At 42.6% G+C, this 22220-nt stretch overlaps 2 protein-coding genes across 3 annotated transcripts in view; one reads left to right on the top strand and one right to left on the bottom strand.

Moving 5' to 3' along the window:
- prkaa2 (protein kinase, AMP-activated, alpha 2 catalytic subunit) overlaps positions 1 to 4680 on the bottom strand; it is a 75634-nt gene extending 70954 nt beyond the window's left edge. Inside the window, exon 1 of one of the 2 annotated variants that reach the window (XM_041790540.1) lies at positions 4549 to 4680. In XM_041790540.1, the coding sequence (XP_041646474.1) occupies positions 4549 to 4648 (100 nt within the window). In that variant the 5' untranslated portion in view covers positions 4649 to 4680. Of the gene's footprint in view, positions 1 to 4350; positions 4461 to 4548 lie in introns of those variants that run through there. The other variant, XM_041790541.1, reaches the window with a different exon arrangement.
- Positions 4681 to 19520: 14840 nt separating this feature from the next.
- On the top strand, positions 19521 to 21327 carry LOC121511742 (keratin-associated protein 16-1-like). The gene is made up of 2 exons (XM_041790504.1): positions 19521 to 19665; positions 19772 to 21327. The coding sequence occupies exons 1-2, from the start codon at positions 19521 to 19523 to the stop codon at positions 21325 to 21327; spliced, it is 1701 nt and encodes a 566-aa protein (XP_041646438.1).
- Positions 21328 to 22220: the final 893 nt, after the last annotated feature.

Below are 22220 nucleotides of genomic sequence, written 5' to 3'. Positions count from 1 at the left end.
GTCTAAATGAGGGTCTAAATTGAGATTAAATCCTAATAAAGGGTCTAACTGTCGGTTAAAACCTAATAAAGGGTCTTAATGAGGGTCTTAATGTAGATTAAATCTTAGTAAAGGGTTTTAATGAAGGTCTAAATGTAGATTAAATCCTAGTAAAGGGTCTTAATGAGGGTCTAAATGTAGATTAAATCCTAATAAAGGGTCTAAATGTAGATTAAATCCTAATAAAGGGTCTTAATGAGGGTCTAAATATAGATAAAATCCTAATAAGAGTCTAACTGTCGGTTAAAACCTAATAAATGGTCTTAATGAGGGTCTAAATGTAGATTAAATCCTAATAAAGGGTCTAAATGTGAATTAAATCCTAATAAAGGGTCTTAATGAGGGTCTAAATGTAGATTAAATCCTAGTAAAGGGTTTTAATGAAGGTCTAAATGTAGATTAAATCCTCATAAAGGGTCTTAATGAAGGTCTTAATGTAGATTAAATCCTAGTAAAGGGTCTTAATGAGGGTCTAAATGTAGATTAAATCCTAATAAAGGGTCTTAATGAAGGTCTAAATGTAGATTAAATCCTTGTAAAGGGTTTTAATGAAGGTCTAAATGTAGATTAAATCCTAGTAAAGGGTCTTAATGAGGGTCTAAATGTAGATTAAATCCTAATAAAGGGTCTAAATGTGAATTAAATCCTCATAATGGGTCTTAATGAGGGTCTAAATGTAGATTAAATCCTAATAAAGAGTCTAAATGTGAATTAAATCCTCATAAAGGGTCTTAATGAGGGTCTAAATGTAGATAAAATCCTAGTAAAGGGTTTTAATGAAGGTCTAAATGTAGATTAAATCCTAGTAAAGGGTCTTAATAAGGGGCTAAATGTAGATTAATTCCTGGTAAAGGGTCTTAATGAGGGTCTAAATGTAGATTAAATCCTAATAAAGGGTCTAAATGTGAATTAAATCCTCATAATGGGTCTTAATGAGGGTCTAAATGTAGATTAAATCCTAATAAAGAGTCTAAATGTGAATTAAATCCTCATAAAGGGTCTTAATGAGGGTCTAAATGTAGATTAAATCCTAGTAAAGGTTTTTAATGAAGGTCTAAATGTAGATTAAATCCTAGTAAAGGGTCTTAATGAGGGTCTAAATGTAGATTAATTCCTGGTAAAGGGTCTTAATGAGGGTATAAATATAGATTGAATCCTAGTAAAGGGTCTTAATGAGGGTCTAAATGTAGATTAAATCCTAATAAAGGGTCTAAATGTGAAATAAATCCTAATAAAGGGTCTTAATGAGGGTCTAAATGTAGATTAAATCCTAGTAAAGAGTTTTAATGAAGGTCTAAATGTAGATTAAATCCTAATAAAGGGTCTTAATGAGGGTCTAAATGTAGATTAAATCCTAATAAAGGGTCTAAATGTGAATTAAATCCTAATAAAGGGTCTTAATGAGGGTCTAAATGTAGATTAAATCCTAATAAAGGGTCTAAATGTGAATTAAATCCTAATAAAGGGTCTTAATGAAGGTCTAAATGTAGATTAAATCCTAATAAAGGGTCTTAATGAGGGTCTAAATATAGATTAATTCCTGGTAAAGGGTCTTAATGAGGGTATAAATGTAGATTGAATCCTAGCAAAGGGTCTTAATGAGGGTCTAAATGTAGATTAAATCCTAGTAAAGGGTCTAAATGTGAAATAAATCCTAATAAAGGGTCTTAATGAGGGTCTAAATGTCGATTAAATCCTAGTAAAGGGTCTTAATGAGGGTCTAAATGTCGATTAAATCCTAGTAAAGGGTCTTAATGAGGGTCTAAATGTAGATTAAATCCTAATAAAGGGTCTAAATGTGAATTAAATCCTCATAAAGGGTCTTTAGAAGGGTCTAAATGTAGATTATATCCTAGTAAATGGTCTTAATGAGGGTCTAAATGTCGATTAAATCCTAGTAAAGGGTCTTAATGAGGGTCTAAATGTAGATTAAATCCTAATAAAGGGTCTTAATGAGGGTCTAAATGTAGATTAAATCCTAGTAAAGGGTCTAAATGTGAATTAAATCCTCATAATGGGTCTTAATTAGGGTCTTTGTGTAGATTAAATCCTAATAAAGGGTCTAAATGTGAATTAAATCCTCATAAAGGGTCTTAATGAGGGTCTAAATGTGAATTAAATCCTCATAATGGGTCTTAATGAGGGTCTAAATGTAGATTAAATCCTAGTAAAGGGTCTTAATGAGGGTCTAAATGTAGATTAAATCCTAATAAAGGGTCTAAATGTGAATTTAATCCTCATAAAGGGTCTTAATGAGGGTCTTAATGTAGATTAAATCCTAATAAAGGGTCTAAATGAGGGTCTAAATGTAGATTAAATCCTGATAAAGGGTCTAAATGAGGGTCTAAATGTAGATTAAATCCTAGTAAAGGGTCTGTCGGTTAAAACCTAATAAATGGTCTTAATGAGGGTCTAAATGTAGATTCAATCCTCATAAAGGGTCTAAATGTGAATTAAATCCTCATAAAGGGTCTTAATGAGGGTCTAAATGTAGATTAAATCCTAGTAATGGGTCTTAATGAGGGTCTTAATGTAGATTAAATCCTAATAAAGGGTCTAAATGTGAATTAAATCCTCATTAAGGGTCTAAATGTGAATTAAATCCTCATAAAGGGTCTTAATGAGGGTCTAAATGTAGATTAAATCCTAGTAATTGGTCTTAGTGAGGGTCTAAATGTTGATTTAATCCTAATAAAGGGTCTAAATGTGAATTAAATCCTCATAAAGGGTCTAAATGAGGGTCTAAATGTAGATTAAATCCTAGTAAAGGGTTTTAATGAGGGTCTAAATGTAGATTAAATCCTAGTAAAGGGTCTGTCGGTTAAAACCTAATAAATGGTCTTAATGAGGGTCTAAATGTAGATTAAATCCTAGTAAAGGGTCTGTCGGTTAAAACCTAATAAATGGTCTTAATGAGGGTCTAAATGTAGATTAAATCCTAGTAATGGGTCTTAATGAGGGTCTAAATGTAGATTAAATCCTCATAATGGGTCTTAATGAGGGTCTAAATGTGAATTAAATCCTCATAATGGGTCTTAATTAGGGTCTTAGTGTAGATTAAATCCTAATAAAGGGTCTAAATGTGAATTTAATCCTCATAAAGGGTGTTAATGAGAGTCTTAATGTAGATTAAATCCTAATAAAGGGTCTAAATGTGAATTAAATCCTCATAAAGGGTCTTAATGAGGGTCTAAATGTGAATTAAATCCTCATAATGGGTCTTAATGAGGGTCTAAATGTAGATTAAATCCTAGTAAAGGGTCTTAATGAGGGTCTAAATGTAGATTAAATCCTAATAAAGGGTCTAAATGTGAATTAAATCCTCATAAAGGGTCTTAATGAGGGCCAAATCTCTGCTGAGACCTTCACACAGCTACTCTTCCTCTCATCAGACCTAAGGTTTCCTGTGAAGGACTCTGGTTGAAACAGCCTGGGGTCTTTATCCCGACTCCCTGCAGGTGGGCTGACCCCGCTAAGCTAAAGCTAACACCCCCCTCAGACAGGCGGACTCAGAGCTCACAAGGTCACTCTCACAGTACCGGAGAGATCCCGGAGCAATCCCGGACTGACACCTGGACAGGACTCGACCTGCTCTGTTAGCTCTGACAGGCTGACTGTCGCTAGCATAGAGACCCATAGAAACACGGTAAATAAAGACCTGAGAGCCCGCGGAGCAGGGACAGGGTCTGGGTCTAGGGGCGGACACGCTACCGTCCTTCACCGGTCAAATGAAACACTACGTCTGTTCACGCTTTAGCGGATGAAATTCCCGCTCCACAGAGCGTGTGACCGCCGCGTGCACAGGTAAATAGCGGTAAATAGCACACCTGTCAGCGCTGATAACCGACAGAGACGACCTGACTTACAGCGGGCTCATTCACAGACACGGCTACGCTTTAAATCCCATCTGGGTCCCGTAGACGGGCTCACGTAGAAGCTAGCAGGCCTTGGCTACGGCTACGCGGGCGCCATGTTGGAGAGGGGTACCGCAGCGAGAAATGAATACAAGTCTATGACTGGGAAAGGATTTAAGAATTCCTACTAGTGTTGTCAATTCCTCCTGTGAACATGATAAAATATTTATAAGAAGAAATCCATTAAGTGACCGGAATTGACCCTATTTACCTGATACAGAGTGTCTAGATCTTCTATTGTCATTGATGTGATATTGAAGATATTTAAATACATTTAAAATGAACCAGAGTAATGTTAAAATTTACTAATGTGTTACCCTAACAACAAGCAGCCGTTTATGACTGTCACAGACTAAGATTCATCAATACACTTGTATTATTTTACAGATGGGCTTACCCCTCTCCAATATGGCGCCTCGTAACTCTAGCCCTCCAGGCAGCATCTACGTGAGCACGTCTATGCGCTAAACAGGTCGAGCTACGCTATCGTCTGCCTGACCGCTCCACCGGTAACTTCAGCTCCGTCCGTTAACGGACAGACACGGTAAACGGAAACACCGTACCGTGACCCACAGCCAATCAGATCAGACTTAACTCTTCACTTTTCCGAAGGTTCCCACTCCCAGCGTGTCTCCCAGGATGTAATGGCCGATCTTCACCCGTCCTTCGAGCTTCTGAGGCTGCCGCTCTGCCATCTTCCCCGGTACCGAGCGGTGCGCGTGCTGCTGTGGCGGGGAGCGCGGAGAAGGCGGGGCCACACCGAGAGAGAGAGAGAGAGAGAGAGAGAGGAGGGGGAGACAGAGAGAGAGAGAGAGAGAGAGAGAGAGAGAGAGAGAGAGAGAGAGAGGAGGGGGAGAGAGAGAGAGAGGCAGAGAGCGAGAGAGAGAGAGGAGGGGGAGAGAGAGAGAGAGAGGAGGGAGAGGAGAGAGGAGAGAGAGAGAGGCGGGGGAGAGAGAGAGAGAGAGAGAGGAGGGGGAGAGAGGAAGAGAGAGAGGGGAGGAAGAGAGAGAGAGAGGGAGAGAGAGAGGGAGAGAGGAAGAGGAAGGGAGAGAGAGGAGGGAGAGAGAAAGAGAGGGAGAAGAGAGAGAAAGAGAGGGAGAGGAGAGAGAGAGGGGGAGAGTGAGAGAGAGATAGAGATGGAGAGAGAGAGAGAGAGTAGGGAGAGAGAGAGAGAGGAAGGAGAGAGAGAGAGGAGGGAGAGAGAGAGGGGAGTGGGGGAGAGAGAGAGAGAGGGGGAGGGGGAGAGGGAGAGAGAGGGAGAGACAGAGAGAGGAGAGGGGGGAGAGGAGAGAGAGAGAGGAGAGAGAGGAAAGAGAGAGCTAGGGAGAGAGAGGAGGGAGAGAGAGAGAGAGAGAGAGGGGAGGGGGAGAGGGAGAGGGAGAGAGAGGGAGCGCCGAAGTGAGGCTGGATGGTTTCGAATGGCACAGAGGTTAGAGGAGAGCAGGAGTTGATGATCTGTTACATTGATGAGCTTATTAAAAATGTTCAGGGCTTGTGACGGTGCTGGAGTGGCACTGGATCATTTACACGATATTATCATAGCCACAATTTTAACACCATATTGAAATTTAAGTTTTTAATACCATGGTTATCATCAAAATCGGTATACCATGACAGCCCTACTATGAATAATTTTCTTTGACCTGGGGAGTGGCAAAAACACAAGTGAGCTATAATTGTAGGGAAAAAAACCTAGACATATTCTTGAGGCCCCCTTATGGATGAGGCCCCAGGCAATTGCCTACCTTTGCTTAATGGTAAAACCGCCTATGAGTGTACAGAGGAAGTGTGTCGGGAACTTTTCAAAATAAAAGCATTCTGTACAAGTGAACAGAGTTTCTCTATAGAAATGCTAAACCGGGCTTTTACTTTTAAAAGCACAAACCAGAAAAGCATTCATACAGTGTTTATCTTTCCTGTGACATATTCTACCAGTGTGGAGACAGAAAGCTTCACTAATAGTAGATCTTTACAGAACAACTTTATCAAACAGGCACATTTAAGCTTGTGGCCTTCCTCAGGGTTATCCAGAAACACATTGTAAACATTTCTATGTGCATATTTGCCACAACCATGTAAACATGGCTCTCCATTTATCATTTCCTGTCTAAAGCCCGTTTCAGACTAGGAGCGTGACGCGCGCGTCTTGACCGCGACACGTGTGGATTTTCAATTTGATTGCATGGTAACAGGTCAGGGCTTTCAGACTGCCAGCATGAGCGTCGCGGTTCAGGCGCGGAGAGTTCAGAGATTCAGAAGTCTCGCCTATTTTTTCTGTGCAGCACGTTCAGCTGGTGACCATATTAGACAGGAAATGATAAATGGAGAGCCATGTTTACATGGTTGTGGCAAATATGCACATAGAAATGTTTACAATGTGTTTCTGGATAACCCTGAGGAAGGCCACAAGCTTAAATGTGCCTGTTTGATAAAGTTGTTCTGTAAAGATCTACTATTAATGAAACTTTCTGTCTCCACACTAGTAGAATATGTCACAGGAAAGATAAACACTGTATGAATGCTTTTCTGGTCTGTGCTTTTCAAAGTAAAAGCCTGGTTTAGCATTTCTATAGAGAAACTCCGTTCACTTGTACAGAATGCTTTTGTTTTGAAAAGTTCCCGACACACTTCCTCTGTAGACTGAATCAATAAGCATGTAGGGGGGTTTATCCAGGTAAAACTCGTGAGGAAGGATAGGGCTTTGAGAGCAGGAAAATGTGGCTGACACGCAGCAAACTCGCGCCCTGTGTGAAAGCTGCACCGGCAGAAGCCAGAGCTGACACGCGCAAGCAGCAAAACACGCTCCCGGTCTGAAACGGCGTTAAGCGTCCAGTCCTGATCAGCTGCATGGTGATAGATTAGTGTTATACTGACATCTAGTGGTCAGACAGCGCAGTACACCTGCATCCTTCTGCCTCTCTTCTTTGTTCTGATTAATCAGATTTACGTCTGTTCAAACCAGGGGTGTCAGACTCAAGGCCTGGGGGCCAAATCCGGCCAGTAGAATGATTATATCTGGCCCACAACATCTAATCACATTCGTATTCTACCTGGCCCACCAGTATGAGGTGTGCAGATTCCCTCCGGTTAGAGAATGCAAACTTCACCTGGATCATTTAGAATTTAAGAGAATTTCAGAGAAATTAATTTGTGTTTTAATTCATATTTTCAATTTTGCATCTCAAGATTACGACTCAAACTAATGATTTTGACTTTTCATTTCAAGCTTTGACCTTTTCAACTCATATGTGGACTTTATATGTCACATTTTTATCTTTGAGATTCACAGTTTTAAATTCTAAGTCAAATTTTGACCTTTCGAACTTAAAATTTCAACTTTCTCCTCATATATCTGTTCTTTAAAACCTTATTTTTGTCTTTTTAATATCACTCAGATTTGAGCCTTTAAATGTCATTGTTACTGTTCTGAATTTCCAAAAGATTTATCATCAGTGCTGTTTTTTTCATATTTTATTACTGGTGAAATGAGGTTGACAGTTTAAGGTTGTGTTGACCCTGGTAGGCCCTCAGGTTAGACCTTAGTCCAGAATCTGGCCCCTGCTGTGGTTGAGTTTGACACCCCTGGTCTGAACGCTCTAGTAGAAATGAGCCGCTCAGGTTTGATGGAATCTCCCTTTATTTGGATGAAAGAAGAGAAGAGGAGGAAGTCCTGAACTCTGACCTCTTCATGTGTGACACAAACACATCTAGGAAACCTTTCACATTTCTGATGAATGATGGAGGATATTTGTAATGATTCTGGCTGTTCATGCTGACTACAGACACTCTGAGGGTGTCAGACAGTCAGCTGGACTTTCCTGGAGTTAAAGTTTTATTCATTCAGCAGCTCTGCTGATGACAGCCTGCAGGCATGAGGTAGAGAAGTAAAAGCTGAGTTTAACATCTGCTTTGATGAGCTGGGGTTCAAATCTCATTGTTTTAATGTCTGCTGATATTTTTACTCACAAACACTGAAACTCTTTACTCTACACCAGCGGTACTCAAACTGTGGCTCTGGGGCCTCTGGGAATATTATTCCCTCAGAAAACCTTAAAAAAGCTAAACTTTCTTGCCTCTTTTCACCTCTTAGATTGTGGCTCTTGCAAAGGAATTTATTTTGGCTTGTTGGTTGGTTCGTCTGAGGGTTTCTCTAGTGCTTACTAAGGCGTACTAGTGTGCAGGTATGTAGTTTCCAGACCAGGGACAGTGGCTACTGAAAGTATTCAGACCCCCTACATTTTTCACTCTGTTAATCTGCAGCCGTTTGCTAAAATCATTAAAGTTGATTTTTTCCTCATTAATGTACACACAGCAGCCATGCTGACAGAAAATCATATAATAATTATCATTATAATAACAAAAATAATATTAATAACAGGAATAATAATAATAATAATAATAATAATTATCATTATAATAACAAAATAATAATAATAATGATAATAATAACACTAATATTATTATTATTATTATTAATAATAATAATAATAACAATAATAATTACAATAATAAAAATAATAACAATAATAATAAACAATTATTATTTTCTCTCTCTCTCTCTCTCTCTCTCTCTCTGTCTCTATCTCTCTCTCTGTGTCTGTCTCTCTCTCTATCTCTCTCTCTCTCTCTCTCTCTGTCTCTCTCTATCTCTCTCTCTGTGTCTGTCTCTCTCTCTCTCTCTCACTCTCTCTCTCTCTCACTCTATCTCTCTCTGTGTCTCTCTCTGTGTCTATCTCTCTCTGTCTGTCTGTCTCTCTCTCTCTCTCTGTGTCTCTCTCTGTGTCTGTCTGTCTCTCTCTCTCTCTATCTCTCTCTCTCTGTGTCTCTCTCTGTCTGTCTCTCTCTGTCTGTCTGTCTCTCTCTCTCTCTCTATCTCTCTCTCTGTGTCTCTCTCTGTGTGTCTCTCTCTCTGTCTGTCTGTCTCTCTCTCTCTCTCTCTCTCTCTCTCTGTGTCTCTCTCTGTGTCTGTCTCTCTCTGTCTGTCTGTCTGTCTGTCTCTCTCTCTCTCTCTCTCTCTCTGTGTCTCTCTCTGTGTCTGTCTCTCTCTGTCTGTCTGTCTGTCTCTCTCTCTCTCTGTGTCTCTCTCTGTGTCTGTCTCTCTCTGTGTCTCTCTCTCTGTCTGTCTGTCTCTCTCTCTCTCTCTCTCTCTCTCTCTCTCTCTCTCTCTGTGTCTCTCTCTGTGTCTGTCTGTCTCTCTCTCTCTCTCTGTCTCTCTCTGTGTCTCTCTCTGTGTCTGTCTCTCTCTGTCTGTCTGCCTCTCTCTCTCTCTCTCTCTCTCTCTCTCTCTCTCTCTCTCTATCTCTCTCTCTGTGTCTGTCTCTCTCTGTCTGTCTGTCTGTCTCTCTCTCTGTCTCTCTTTCTCTCGTCTCCTCGTTGGACTCTGTGCAATGATCCCAGGCCCAGTAGAATACGGGTCAGATCAGACGTTGTCGACGACAGGTTGCTGTTTTAAATCCATAAACATTCATGTAAATGTATATCTATAATGAATATTACAGTCTTGTAAATTCTTCATCAGTGGGTCCTAAAAACATTAAAATCTGTAAAAATGGTCATATGTTACTAGGACAGCATATTTTTGCCTCACCTGTTTAGATTACCTGCAGGTAAATTCTCCCTCTTAAGTAGCTAATTAACCCTTTAGTGTGCAGACATGCAGCACTCATTAAAGTGGTGGCTGCATCTAATATTGGATCATTTCTCTTTATAAACATTACAGCAGCCTTTACATCAGCTTTGGTTGTATAGATGTTGCTAAAAAATTCCCCAGCCAACAGGACGCCTCATTGGAGCATATCCGGCCCCTGACCCAAAATGAGTTTGACACTCCTGTTGTCCTACAGTACAGTATGATTCAATGAAAAAAATGACTGAAAATAGAGCCTATTGTATTTTTCTCTTAATAACATAATAAAAACTCATGTAATACAGCTGATTTGATGCAGAAAAACAAATTGACCGTATTAAGTTCTTAATCAAGTTCTTAATGGGACCTTGGGCCAGATACACTTACTAAGATATTGTATCTGAAAACATGAAACCCTAGAACAGGAGAGCACACGAGCTTCAGAAAATGATTCAGAGAAGCCAAAGTTTGTGCATTAAAGTCATTTAAGCATAGAGTCTTTATTCTCATCTCTCTTTGGAAGAGATGTCAGATTTACATTTGTTTATTCTCTACCTAAGGTGGAGCACTTTGTTCAGCTTGATGTCACCAACTATTCACTAATATTTAACCTAACAGATAGTAATAATGCAGATTTTCTTACACTGAATGGAGTTAAATGTGTTTTTAGTGGCCACTGCACATTGTACTGCTCCTGTTAAATCCCGTTCATATGACGGTCATCAAAGAAGATGAGGTGAGTGATATTAGGGGGGGCCTCACATTGATCTTTGCCTGGGGCCTCTAATTCACTAAAACCGCCCCTGAATACGCTGAATCAATAAGCTTGTAGGGGGGTTTATACAGGTAAAACTCTAGATAAAAGTAGCTACAGTTATGTTGGTGTATATATTCTATGTGGTAGTTATAGATAATAGTAGCTACAGTTTTATTGGTGTATATATTCTATGTGGTTGTTATAGATAAAAGTAGCTACAGTTATGTTGGTGTATATATTCTATGTGGTAGTTATAGATAATAGTAGCTACAGTTATGTTGGTGTATATATTCTATGTGGTAGTTATAGATAATAGTAGCTACAGTTGTAATGGTGTATATATTCTATGTGGTAATTATAGATAATAGTAGCTACAGTTGTATTGGTGTATATATTCTATGTGGTTGTTATAGATAATAGTAGCTACAGTTATGTTGGTGTATATATTCTATGTGGTAGTTATAGATAATAGTAGCTACAGTTATGTTGGTGTATATATTCTATGTGGTAGTTATAGATAATAGTAGCTACAGTTGTATTGGTGTATATATTCTATGTGTTTGTTATAGATAATAGTAGCTACAGTTGTATTGGTATATATATTCTATGTGGTAGTTATAGATAATAGTAGCTACAGTTATGTTGGTGTATATATTCTATGTGGTAGTTATAGATAATAGTAGCTACAGTTATGTTGGTGTATATATTCTATGTGGTAGTTATAGATAATAGTAGCTACAGTTGTATTGGTGTATATATTCTATGTGTTTGTTATAGATAATAGTAGCTACAGTTGTATTGGTGTATATATTCTATGTGGTAGTTATAGATAATAGTAGCTACAGTTGTATTGGTGTATATATTCTATGTGTTTGTTATAGATAATAGTAGCTACAGTTGTATTGGTATATATATTCTATGTGGTAGTTATAGATAATAGTAGCTACAGTTGTATTGGTGTATATATTCTATGTGGTTGTTATAGATAATAGTAGCTACAGTTTTATTGGTATATATATTCTATGTGGTAGTTATAGGTAATAGTAGCTACAGTTGTATTGGTATATATATTCTATGTGGTAGTTATAGATAATAGTAGCTACAGTTGTATTGGTGTATATATTCTATGTGGTTGTTATAGATAATAGTAGCTACAGTTTTATTGGTATATATATTCTATGTGGTAGTTATAGATAATAGTAGCTACAGTTATGTTGGTGTATATATTCTATGTGGTAGTTATAGATAATAGTAGCTACAGTTATGTTGGTGTATATATTCTATGTGGTAGTTATAGATAATAGTAGCTACAGTTGTATTGGTGTATATATTCTATGTGTTTGTTATAGATAATAGTAGCTACAGTTGTATTGGTGTATATATTCTATGTGGTAGTTATAGATAATAGTAGCTACAGTTGTATTGGTGTATATATTCTATGTGTTTGTTATAGATAATAGTAGCTACAGTTGTATTGGTATATATATTCTATGTGGTAGTTATAGATAATAGTAGCTACAGTTGTATTGGTGTATATATTCTATGTGGTTGTTATAGATAATAGTAGCTACAGTTTTATTGGTATATATATTCTATGTGGTAGTTATAGGTAATAGTAGCTACAGTTGTATTGGTATATATATTCTATGTGGTAGTTATAGATAATAGTAGCTACAGTTGTATTGGTGTATATATTCTATGTGGTTGTTATAGATAATAGTAGCTACAGTTGTATGGGTGTATATTTTCTATGTGGTTGTTATAGATAATAGTAGCTACGGTTATGTTGGTGTATATATTCTATGTGGTAGTTATAGATAATAGTAGCTACAGTTATGTTGGTGTATATATTCTATGTGGTAGTTATAGATAATAGTAGCTACAGTTATGTTGGTGTATATATTCTATGTGGTAGTTATAGATAATAGTAGCTACAGTTATGTTGGTGTATATATTCTATGTGGTAGTTATAGATAATAGTAGCTACAGTTATGTTGGTGTATATATTCTATGTGGTAGTTATAGATAATAGTAGCTACAGTTATGTTGATGTATATATTCTATGTGGTAGTTATAGATAATAGTAGCTACAGTTATGTTGGTGTATATATTCTATGTGGTAGTTATATATAATAGTAGCTACAGTTATGTTGGTGTATATATTCTATGTGGTAGTTATAGATAATAGTAGCTACAGTTATGTTGGTGTATATATTCTATGTGGTAGTTATAGATAATAGTAGCTACAGTTATGTTGGTGTATATATTCTATGTGGTAGTTATATATAATAGTAGCTACAGTTATGTTGGTGTATATATTCTATGTGGTAGTTATAGATAATAGTAGCTACAGTTATGTTGGTGTATATATTCTATGTGGTAGTTATAGATAATAGTAGCTACAGTTATGTTGGTGTATATATTCTATGTGGTAGTTATAGATAATAGTAGCTACAGTTATGTTGGTGTATATATTCTATGTGGTAGTTATATATAATAGTAGCTACAGTTATGTTGGTGTATATATTCTATGTGGTAGTTATAGATAATAGTAGCTACAGTTATGTTGGTGTATGTATTCGATGTGGTCGTTATCGTGTCCGGCCTGACTTTACTGGTGTAGATTAGGAAAAATGGTTAAATCTGTCCTGGAGCGTGTTCCTGAACTTTCACTCTTCCTCTCCTCTGTCCTCATGTCAGTCCTGAACAGACCAGGAACACAGTAACCCAGTCCGAGGTCTCTGAAAGACCTGGTCTCCTCACTGATCATCATTTTAGGAGCCTTATTAAAACATCAGGAGCTCTAATCAGTGATCGTCAACGTCTGGCTCTTTTATGTCTTCATTTCAAATATTATTTCCAAAGAAAGCCTTAGAAACAGAACCTTTGACCTCAGAAATGACCCGTTACAGGTCACATTTGTCATTTTGGCAGAAGGCTTTAATGGTCAGCGTTAGAGGTCAGTTAAAATCTTTATTTTTATTGTTGACCCAAGTTAACATTAGGGATCCCCTGGACCCCCTTAACTATTGTTTTGGTGAACTTCATTGAGTAATGCACTCGGATTAATTTACAGAGGTTTTAGAGTATTGTAGTTAATGTTTATAAAGTCAGTATTCATTTGTTTTTCTCAGCTGTGACGCTATTTAAGCTGTTATTAACCTTGAAAAGCTTTGGGTGTAATTTACAGTTTTCGCCACCATGTGTCGTCAGTGAGCAACATTCAGGGATGCAGAGTTGAGTAGAAGAAGACTGTGCTGTTATTAGGAGTGCTAAGCAACAAGAGGGCAACAGTAGCGTCTATCAGCTGCCAGAGAAACTCTGATAGAAAGTGACAGAGACTTTGTTATTTAGATGTGTTCAAAAATAAAGAAGTGAAGTCTGGAGAACCTTCTGTGGGTGTCCGCCCAAGTCCCCGGCTGCAGCATCAGACTGTCTTAGTTGTCTGGGTGTTTCCAGCGCCTGTGTTTGACATTTGTTGCTCCTTTTAGTCCATTTTTGCCTCATTTATCCTGCTTTTTGGGATTTGCTATTTCCCCCCTCCTGTTTCTGTGTCTGTGCTGCTTTTTCACCATTTTTGTCCCTTTAACTTATTTTTATTGCTGCTTAACCCATTTATGCCACTTTTCACCCAGTTTTTCAGATTTTTTTCTGCTTTTTCCCATTTGTGTCCCTGTGTTTTTGCTTTTTTTTTTTTGTTTCTTTTTCTCCCCCCAATTTTTGCCCTTTTTCACTCAGTTTTTGCCATCTGCCCCCTTTCAGCCGTTTTTTGACATTTTTGACTGTTTTATTTTTATTGACACTTTAACCTGTTAATGCCACTTTTCACCCAGTTTTTAGCACTTTTTTTTTACCGCTTTTTGCCCATTTGAGTCACTTTTCGGTCATTTTCTGTCACTTCTCACCAGTTTCAGCCGCTTTCTTTTGTTGTGACCTTTGACTTATTTTTATTGCTATTTAACCCGTTTTTGCCTCTTCTCACCACTCTGTGCTGCTCTTGTAAAGGTCTTTTTCAACAGTCTGGCTATTTGGCTGAGTAACACTGCTATAAATAAATAAATAAATAAATAAACAAACAAACAGGACTACAACCCGGACCAAGGGTTTGGAGGACCCCCCTCCCCGGGTCTGCTTTAATAACTCCTCCGATAATAACAGACCACCTCACGTCCTCTCCACCAGGCCGGTCTCTGCAGACCCCTGTGTCCCCACTGGGGGCGCTGCGGCCCCTGGTCTCTCCATGAGAAAGTTTTCCGGGCAGGATGGAGCTGATTCCAGTCCGGTAACGGAGCAGAGAGGGGGGCAGAGCCTGATCCCTGCCGGGGAACTTAAAGAGAGCAGAGGGAGGAGAAGGAGGAGGACTGATAAGAGCGCACAGAGGCTGGTTGTGCGTAAAACCGACCCACGAAGACTCAGCAGGACGGGGCCAGAGGCTGTCTGTGCGTAAAACCGACCCACGAAGACTCAGCAGGACGGGAGCAGAGGGGCGCACGGTGGATCCAGATCACTTTACAGACCAGTACTCTCTCTCTATTAGAGTCCTCTAACAAACAGAGAAGGATGTGATGCTGCAGAACAAACTCTTAGAGTATTTCTGTGTCTGTGAAAGGTTTTGTGCTCACTCAGCTTTTCTGTCTTCCTAGATGTTTTTTTTTTTTTTGGTTTTGCTTCATGAAAGCATTTTTAAAAAGCTTTCTGCTTTTGCCTGCAGCAGAGGTCTGTAGTGTTTTTACAGTGTCTCTGCCTTCCATGACATGTTTCTGGTGTTAATGAATGTGCTGACTGGCATTTAAAGACATTTTCTTGCACAAGTTTTTGCATTTAAGCAAATGTTTTTGTAGTTGACCTTTAGGGCCACCGTAGCAGCAGGTGTGTAGTGGCACAGGTCACTTACTGCACATTTATTGATCTGTAACTGGGCTGTTTGTGTCTTCAGAGAGATCCATGGCTGTGATTACTTCATAAACTGATCCTTTAGAGCAGTGATCCTCAACGCCTGGGTCTACTCTGCTGTGGTGCTCTGGTGTGCCTTGAGCATTCGTCTGACTTTACATAAGCACTACAACTATGCAACAACTAAAGAGACTATAACCAGTGTCCTTACTGCATTGCATGCTCTCAGTCCATCTGTTATCTGTTAAATATGCAAATGTAAATTTACATGTAAAAATATGACATGCTTTTACTTAGAAAATCGGAGGTATGGTGCCTCTAACAGCTGTGATCCACATAGTTTTATCTCCATGTTAGCACAAGTCAGACCATAAATGTTCATAAATGGGTATGGAGAACATCCATGAACACACTCCTCTTTGTAAAACAAGCTAACAAGTTTCAGGAGTGAGAAAAGTGGAAGAAAATTAAGAATATCCTCTGGTGGGACACTCCTGGTGTCTTGTCATCCTCTGTGCAACCTCTTCCCTTGTTACTTGTCCATCTCAACAGGAGAGAGAGAGAAAATAGGAACAGGGTGACTGGGGATAAACCTGGGGAGCTGCATAGTGTCAGGGTGCTACAAAAGGAAACTCTGTAACCACACTGATGTAGCTGGCACTAGCTCACAGTGCATGCAGCAGGGACTGTTGCTACACATGCTAAAGAGGCTATTTACAAGGACGTTAATATGGTGTGCCTTGGGCAAAAAAAGTCTGAAACCATTGGTCTGGAGCCTCATGTGGGTCTGGAGCCTCATTTGGGTCTGGAGCCTCATGTGGGTCTGGAGCCTCATGTGGGTCTGGAGCCTCATGTGGGTCTGGAGCCTCATTTGGGTCTGGAGCCTCATGTGGGTCTGGAGCCTCATGTGGGTCTGGAGCCTCATTTGGGTCTGGAGCCTCATGTGGGTCTGGAGCCTCATGTGGGTCTGGAGCCTCATGTGGGTCTGGAGCCTCATGTGGGTCTGGAGCCTCATGTGGCTCAGAGGATCCCTGACTTGGATTGTGGCTCTTGCAGAGGTGTTTTTCAACAGTCTGGCTCTGTGGTTGAGTAATGCTGGTTTCGACCACCATCACATGTTTTTAAAAGTTTGTACTGTCCCTTTAAAGGCCCTCATCCTCTTCCTCCTCCTCCTCCTCTTCCTCGTGTTTCATCACTTCATAAACTGAGCATTAAAGTCCTCGGAGCACCGCTGCCGTCACGCTCAGAGCATAAATATTTCAAAGCCTTTTCGCCTGCTCCTTTAAACCATGTGACCTCGTGACCTTTTCGTTTGACCCCCAAACCCCTGAGGTGCCATCCTAGCTAAAACCAGGTCATCAAGATCCCAGTGTGACGGACTGGTCTATGACTGTAGTAGAGCTGAGACCTGTTTGATACCAAGATTGGAGCTGGTTCTGGGTTTCCGCTGGTTACTGGTGATTGGATGAGCAGACAGACTCCGCCCACTCAGAAACACGGTGGATATTTTCGTGGTTAAGAGAGTCTGACTGACTCCCCACCCCGGTCTAGTTTTCAAACCTCTGACATCCTGATGGCTGAGAGATGGAGGCCCGGGTCGTCCTCTGCCCTGATTGGCTCCTGTGTTTGTTAACTTGTTATTCAGCCGGCGTCCGCCCTCGTTCACGCCGACCCTTGCTCTGTGTGTGTGCTGGATGTGTGTGTGTCCAGTCCTGTGTGTATTTGGCTGTTGTCACTGTAGCTCAGTCCTTTTACCCCCCGCCCCGGCCTCGCCTTTCTCTCTCTTTGTAAAGGATTATGGGAGTTGTGCCTAAGTTCTCGTCTCACTCCCAGAGCCCTGCAGCGTCCCCTGATCACTCCTCTACAATCACTCTCTCTCTGCAGCTCTGTGGCTCTGTTCTGGTCCTGGATCCCATCATGATTCCAGGATTTGAGACCTTTGCTGTCCGTGGTCATTTCCTGTTTTAGATCCCCGTAAACTCCTGCAGACTGTCTGAACATCACATCAGATGATCAGACCCTCCTGTGGCCTATCAGGTATCATCTAAGAGCAGCGCTATGTGAGAAGAAGCTAGCTGTACCAGTGATGGACTCAGGCTTTTCAGTCTGCAGGTTTCTGTCTGTCCTCTTAATGACCACCCCTCCATTTTCTGGACTGTTTATCCTGTTTGGGACTCTACAGAGCTGTGTCTGTTCATCAGGATATGTGAGTCCGACTCAATGATGGAGACCTCCACAATCACAGAGCAGGGCCACATGAGGCTCCAAAGCCCAGCATGGCCCAACATGGCCCAGCATGGCCCAGCATGGCCTAACATGGCCCGACATGGCCCGACATAGCTCGATATGGCCCAACCAATGTGAGACCCTAGGTCCAGTGTGAGACTCTAGGTCCAGTGTGAGACCCTAGGTCCAGTGTGAGACTCTAGGTCCAGTGTGAGACCCTAGGTCCAGTGTGAGACTCTAGGTCCAGTGTGAGACTCTAGGTCCAGTGTGAGACTCTAGGTCCAGTGTGAAACTCTAGGTCCAGTGTGAGACCCTAGGTCCAGGGTGAGACCGTAGGTCCAGTGTGAGACCCTAGGTCCAGGGTGAGACCGTAGGTCCAGTGTGAGACCCTAGGTCCAGTGTGAGACTCTAGGTCCAGTGTGAGACCCTAGGTCCAGGGTGAGACCCTAGGTCCAGTGTGAGACTCTAGGTCCAGTGTGAGACCCTAGGTCCAGGGTGAGACCGTAGGTCCAGTGTGAGACCCTAGGTCCAGTGTGAGACTCTAGGTCCAGTGTGAGACCCTAGGTCCAGTGTGAGACTCTAGGTCCAGTGTGAGACCCTAGGTCCAGGGTGAGACCGTAGGTCCAGTGTGAGACCCTAGGTCCAGTGTGAGACTCTAGGTCCAGTGTGAGACCCTAGGTCCAGTGTGAGACCCTAGGTCCAGTGTGAGACTCTAGGTCCAGTGTGAGACTCTAGGTCCAGTGTGAGACCGTAGGTCCAGTGTGAGACTCTAGGTCCAGGGTGAGACCGTAGGTCCAGTGTGAGACTCTAGGTCCAGTGTGAGACTCTAGGTCCAGGGTGAGACCGTAGGTCCAGTGTGAGACTCTAGGTCCAGTGTGAGACCCTAGGTCCAGGGTGAGACCGTAGGTCCAGTGTGAGACTCTAGGTCCAGTGTGAGACTCTAGGTCCAGTGTGAGACCCTAGGTCCAGGGTGAGACGGCAGGAGTGGTGGACAGAATCTGTAATTCTCTGAAGTCTGACTCTCACAGGAGAGGCTGAATGAACTTACAGGCAGCAGACAGGACAAACTGGTGGAAAAGGGTTTAAAGAGAGCAACAGTGTGGATGATTGGTGCACAGACTCCCTCCTCATCCGCTCTTCCTGGATCTTACATCCCTGGTTTTCGTCTGCAGTGAAATAAGAGAGGAGCTCAGACTTCATGACAGGTAGATAAAAAGGTGATCTGGATTAGAGTGAACATGTTTGATTAAAGGTGGACTCAGATGATAGCTGGGGGTGGGGGGTGTCCCAGTGTGACCTGTGTGTGTGTGTGTGTTAATGTGTGTGTGGCCTCAGCTGTTACATAGAGGCTAATTAAAGGTAATGAGATCCGTGTATTTGTGAACACCTTTAAGCCCACTCAGGATGAGGCATTCTTCTCCCCCACACACCCACATTCCTCGACCCCCACCCCCCACAGCCTTTCTTCTCGCTTTAACCCCCTCCGGGCCTCAGAGCCCTAAAGTGGGCCAACCAATCAGCAGTGAACAGGCAGCTTGTGTTTAGCATGACAAAGGCCGGTCTGTGCCTCAGTGGGGCTGGATCATTGTGTGCATGCGTGTTGGTGTGATCTCCTGTAGAGCTTCTACCAGGAAATTCTCTCCACATGTCCTCAAAGCTCATCTGCAGATGAAACACAGTCTGAGGTTTTTACCAGCACTGCTAAAGTGCAGCGTTTGTTACATCCTGGCTCATAAAATCCTCCCCCGGCTCCACATTTTCATGTTTCTGCTCCTACTGTAGCTGCTGTTCTTTATGAATCCGTCCGTTCAGATCCCACCTGCTACTTAAGCCCCTCAGCCACGCGTCCCTCCTCTCCGTCAGAGCCAGCAGCATTCCCCCTCCACAACACATGCTTAAGCAATTATTCCCCGCCAGGCTCAGCTCCGAGAGAGAGAGACGGCCAGAGGAGAAGGGTTGAGGAGAGCTGGATACTCTATGATACAGAATGACAGATACTTAAAGCAGTTCTGGGCGTTAAAGTCTGATAAAAGTGTGAGAATACTCCAGTCAGTGTGTTTATATCATGATCAAACTGCTAATGAACACAACTGAACACAAAGACCGATTCCACCCAGATGTTCCTCAGCAGCAGCAGCGTGCCGTACCAGTGAGCCCTGCTCAGTGTCCCACAAAGAGATCAGACTGGGGTGGACCGCCCGTCCACAAATGTACATTTGTTGACCTTTTTTCTCCAAAAGTAATCATCAGTGCATGAGAGAGATATCCATGTAAACATAAATGCTCTCTCTGAGAGGGATATTCCATGATCTGCAGCTTCATGTGTTTCTGCTGCTGTCACCTGTCCACCTGTCCACCTGTCCACCTGTCACCTGTCCACCTGTCACCTGTCCACCTGTCACCTGTCCACCTGTCAACTGTCCACCTGTCACCTGTCCACCTGTCCACCTGTCCACCTGTCATCTGTCCACCTATCCACCTGTCACCTGTCCACCTGTCACCTGTCCACCTGTCCACCTGTCATCTGTCCACCTGTCCACCTGTCACCTGTCCACCTGTCAACTGTCCACCTGTCAACTGTCCACCTGTCATCTGTCCACCTGTCATCTGTCCACCTGTCACCTGTCCACCCGTCACCTGTCCACCTGTCATCTGTCCACCTGTCACCTGTCCACCTGTCCACCTGTAACCTGTCCACCTGTCACCTGTCCACCTGTCACCTGTCCACCTATCACCTGTCCACCCGCCCACCTGTCACCTGTCCACCTGTCCACCTGTCCACCTGTCACCTGTCCACCTGTCACCTGTCACCTGTCCACCTGTCAACTGTCCACCTGTCACCTGTCCACCTGTCCACCCGTCAACTGTCCACCTGTCCACCTGTCAACTGTCCACCTGTCCACCTCTCACCTGTCCACCTGTCAACTCTCCACCTGTCACCTGTCCACCTGCCCACCTGTCCACCTGTCCACCTGTCCACCTGTCATCTGTCCACCTGTCATCCGTCCACCTGTCACCTGTCCATCTGTCACCTGTCCACCTGCCCACCTGTCCACCTGTCCACCTGTCACCTGTCCACCTGTCAACTCTCCACCTGTCCACCTGTCCACCTGTCATCTGTCCACCTGTCACCTGTCCACCTGTCCACCTGTCCAACCATCAACTGTCCACCTGTCCACCTGTCAACTGTCCACCTGTCCACCTCTCACCTGTCCACCTGTCAACTCTCCACCTGTCACCTGTCCACCTGTCCACCTGTCCACCCGTCAACTGTCCACCTGTCAACTGTCCACCTGTCCACCTCTCACCTGTCCACCTGTCAACTCTCCACCTGTCACCTGTCCACCTGTCATCTGTCCACCTGTCACCTGTCCATCTGTCATCTGTCCACCTGTCACCTGTCCACCTGCCCACCTGTCCACCTGTCCACCTGTCACCTGTCCACCTGTCAACTGTCCATCTGTCATCTGTCCACCTGTCACCTGTCCACCTGTCCACCTGTCACCTGTCCACCTGTCAACTGTCCACCTGTCACCTGTCCACCTGTCCACCCGTCAACTGTCCACCTGTCCACCTGTCAACTGTCCACCTGTCCACCTCTCACCTGTCCACCTGTCAACTCTCCACCTGTCACCTGTCCACCTGCCCACCTGTCCACCTGTCATCTGTCCACCTGTCATCTGTCCACCTGTCACCTGTCCACCTGTCAACTGTCCACCTGTCACCTGTCCACCTGCCCACCTGTCCACCTGTCCACCTGTCACCTGTCCACCTGTCAACTGTCCACCTGTCCACCTGTCACCTGTCCACCCGTCACCTGTCCACCCGTCACCTGTCCACCTGTCCACCTGTCCGCCTGTACCGTAGCATGATGGTTAGCGTGTATGCTATGTCATCAACAGTAAACAGCCATGCAGCGATATGAGTGAAACTTTTGTAAAGGCTGGTGATGTTTTTGAGAATCTTTAGAGGACCAACTGAAAAATAACCCTATAGACCAGTCAGTAGGACATCCCTCTCTAACGATGCAGGAACAGCTCAGACCTGAACAGCAGAGCTCAGCTCCAGCTCAGGGTCGTTTTGGCTCAGTTCCTCTCTGTACAGCCTGGATGATTCAGATTCACAGCGCCTAGAAAAGGAAGTCACATAAATAACCCCCATAAATACATGCATTCATCTGAACAGCAGCGCTGCAGTCTTCTGCAGTTTCTGTTTCAGGATCAGGTTAAAAATACGCTCATGTTTGACAGGGAACTAAAACCACTTCTAAGAAATCAAGTCAGTCTGACTGGATGTGACTGAGCGTTTACATCAGTAACCTCACTTTAAACCAGATTAAGTCTGACTGGATGTGACTGAGCGTTTACATCAGTAACCTCACTTTAAACCAGATTAAGTCTGACTGGATGTGACTGAGCGTTTACATCAGTAACCTCACTTTAAACCAGATTAGGTCTGACTGGATGTAAAGGAGGCTTTACATCAGACTTCAGTATAAACTCCTCTGATATCTACAGTCCTGTTGGACCCTCTGTCAGGTGTAAATAAACTGATATACCTGTAAGTCAGGATGTTTTGCCCCGCCCTAGGATCTCTGTGTGACGTGTTCAGCTGCTCAGTGACAGGGTTTTCCCCGACTGACACCCTCACAGGTTGTTATTTTGAGCGTGTTACTTTCCCTTCATAGCGGCTGTGCAGCTTTAACCCTATAAGGCTCTATACCAGCTGACCATGAGCTCCTGTAGTATTACCGCCGTCCATCTGT

Source organism: Cheilinus undulatus, linkage group 7 (genome assembly GCF_018320785.1).
Source record: "Cheilinus undulatus linkage group 7, ASM1832078v1, whole genome shotgun sequence".
Taxonomy (NCBI): Eukaryota; Metazoa; Chordata; class Actinopteri; order Labriformes; family Labridae; genus Cheilinus; species Cheilinus undulatus.
This window is presented reverse-complemented; position numbering and strand designations above follow the sequence as displayed.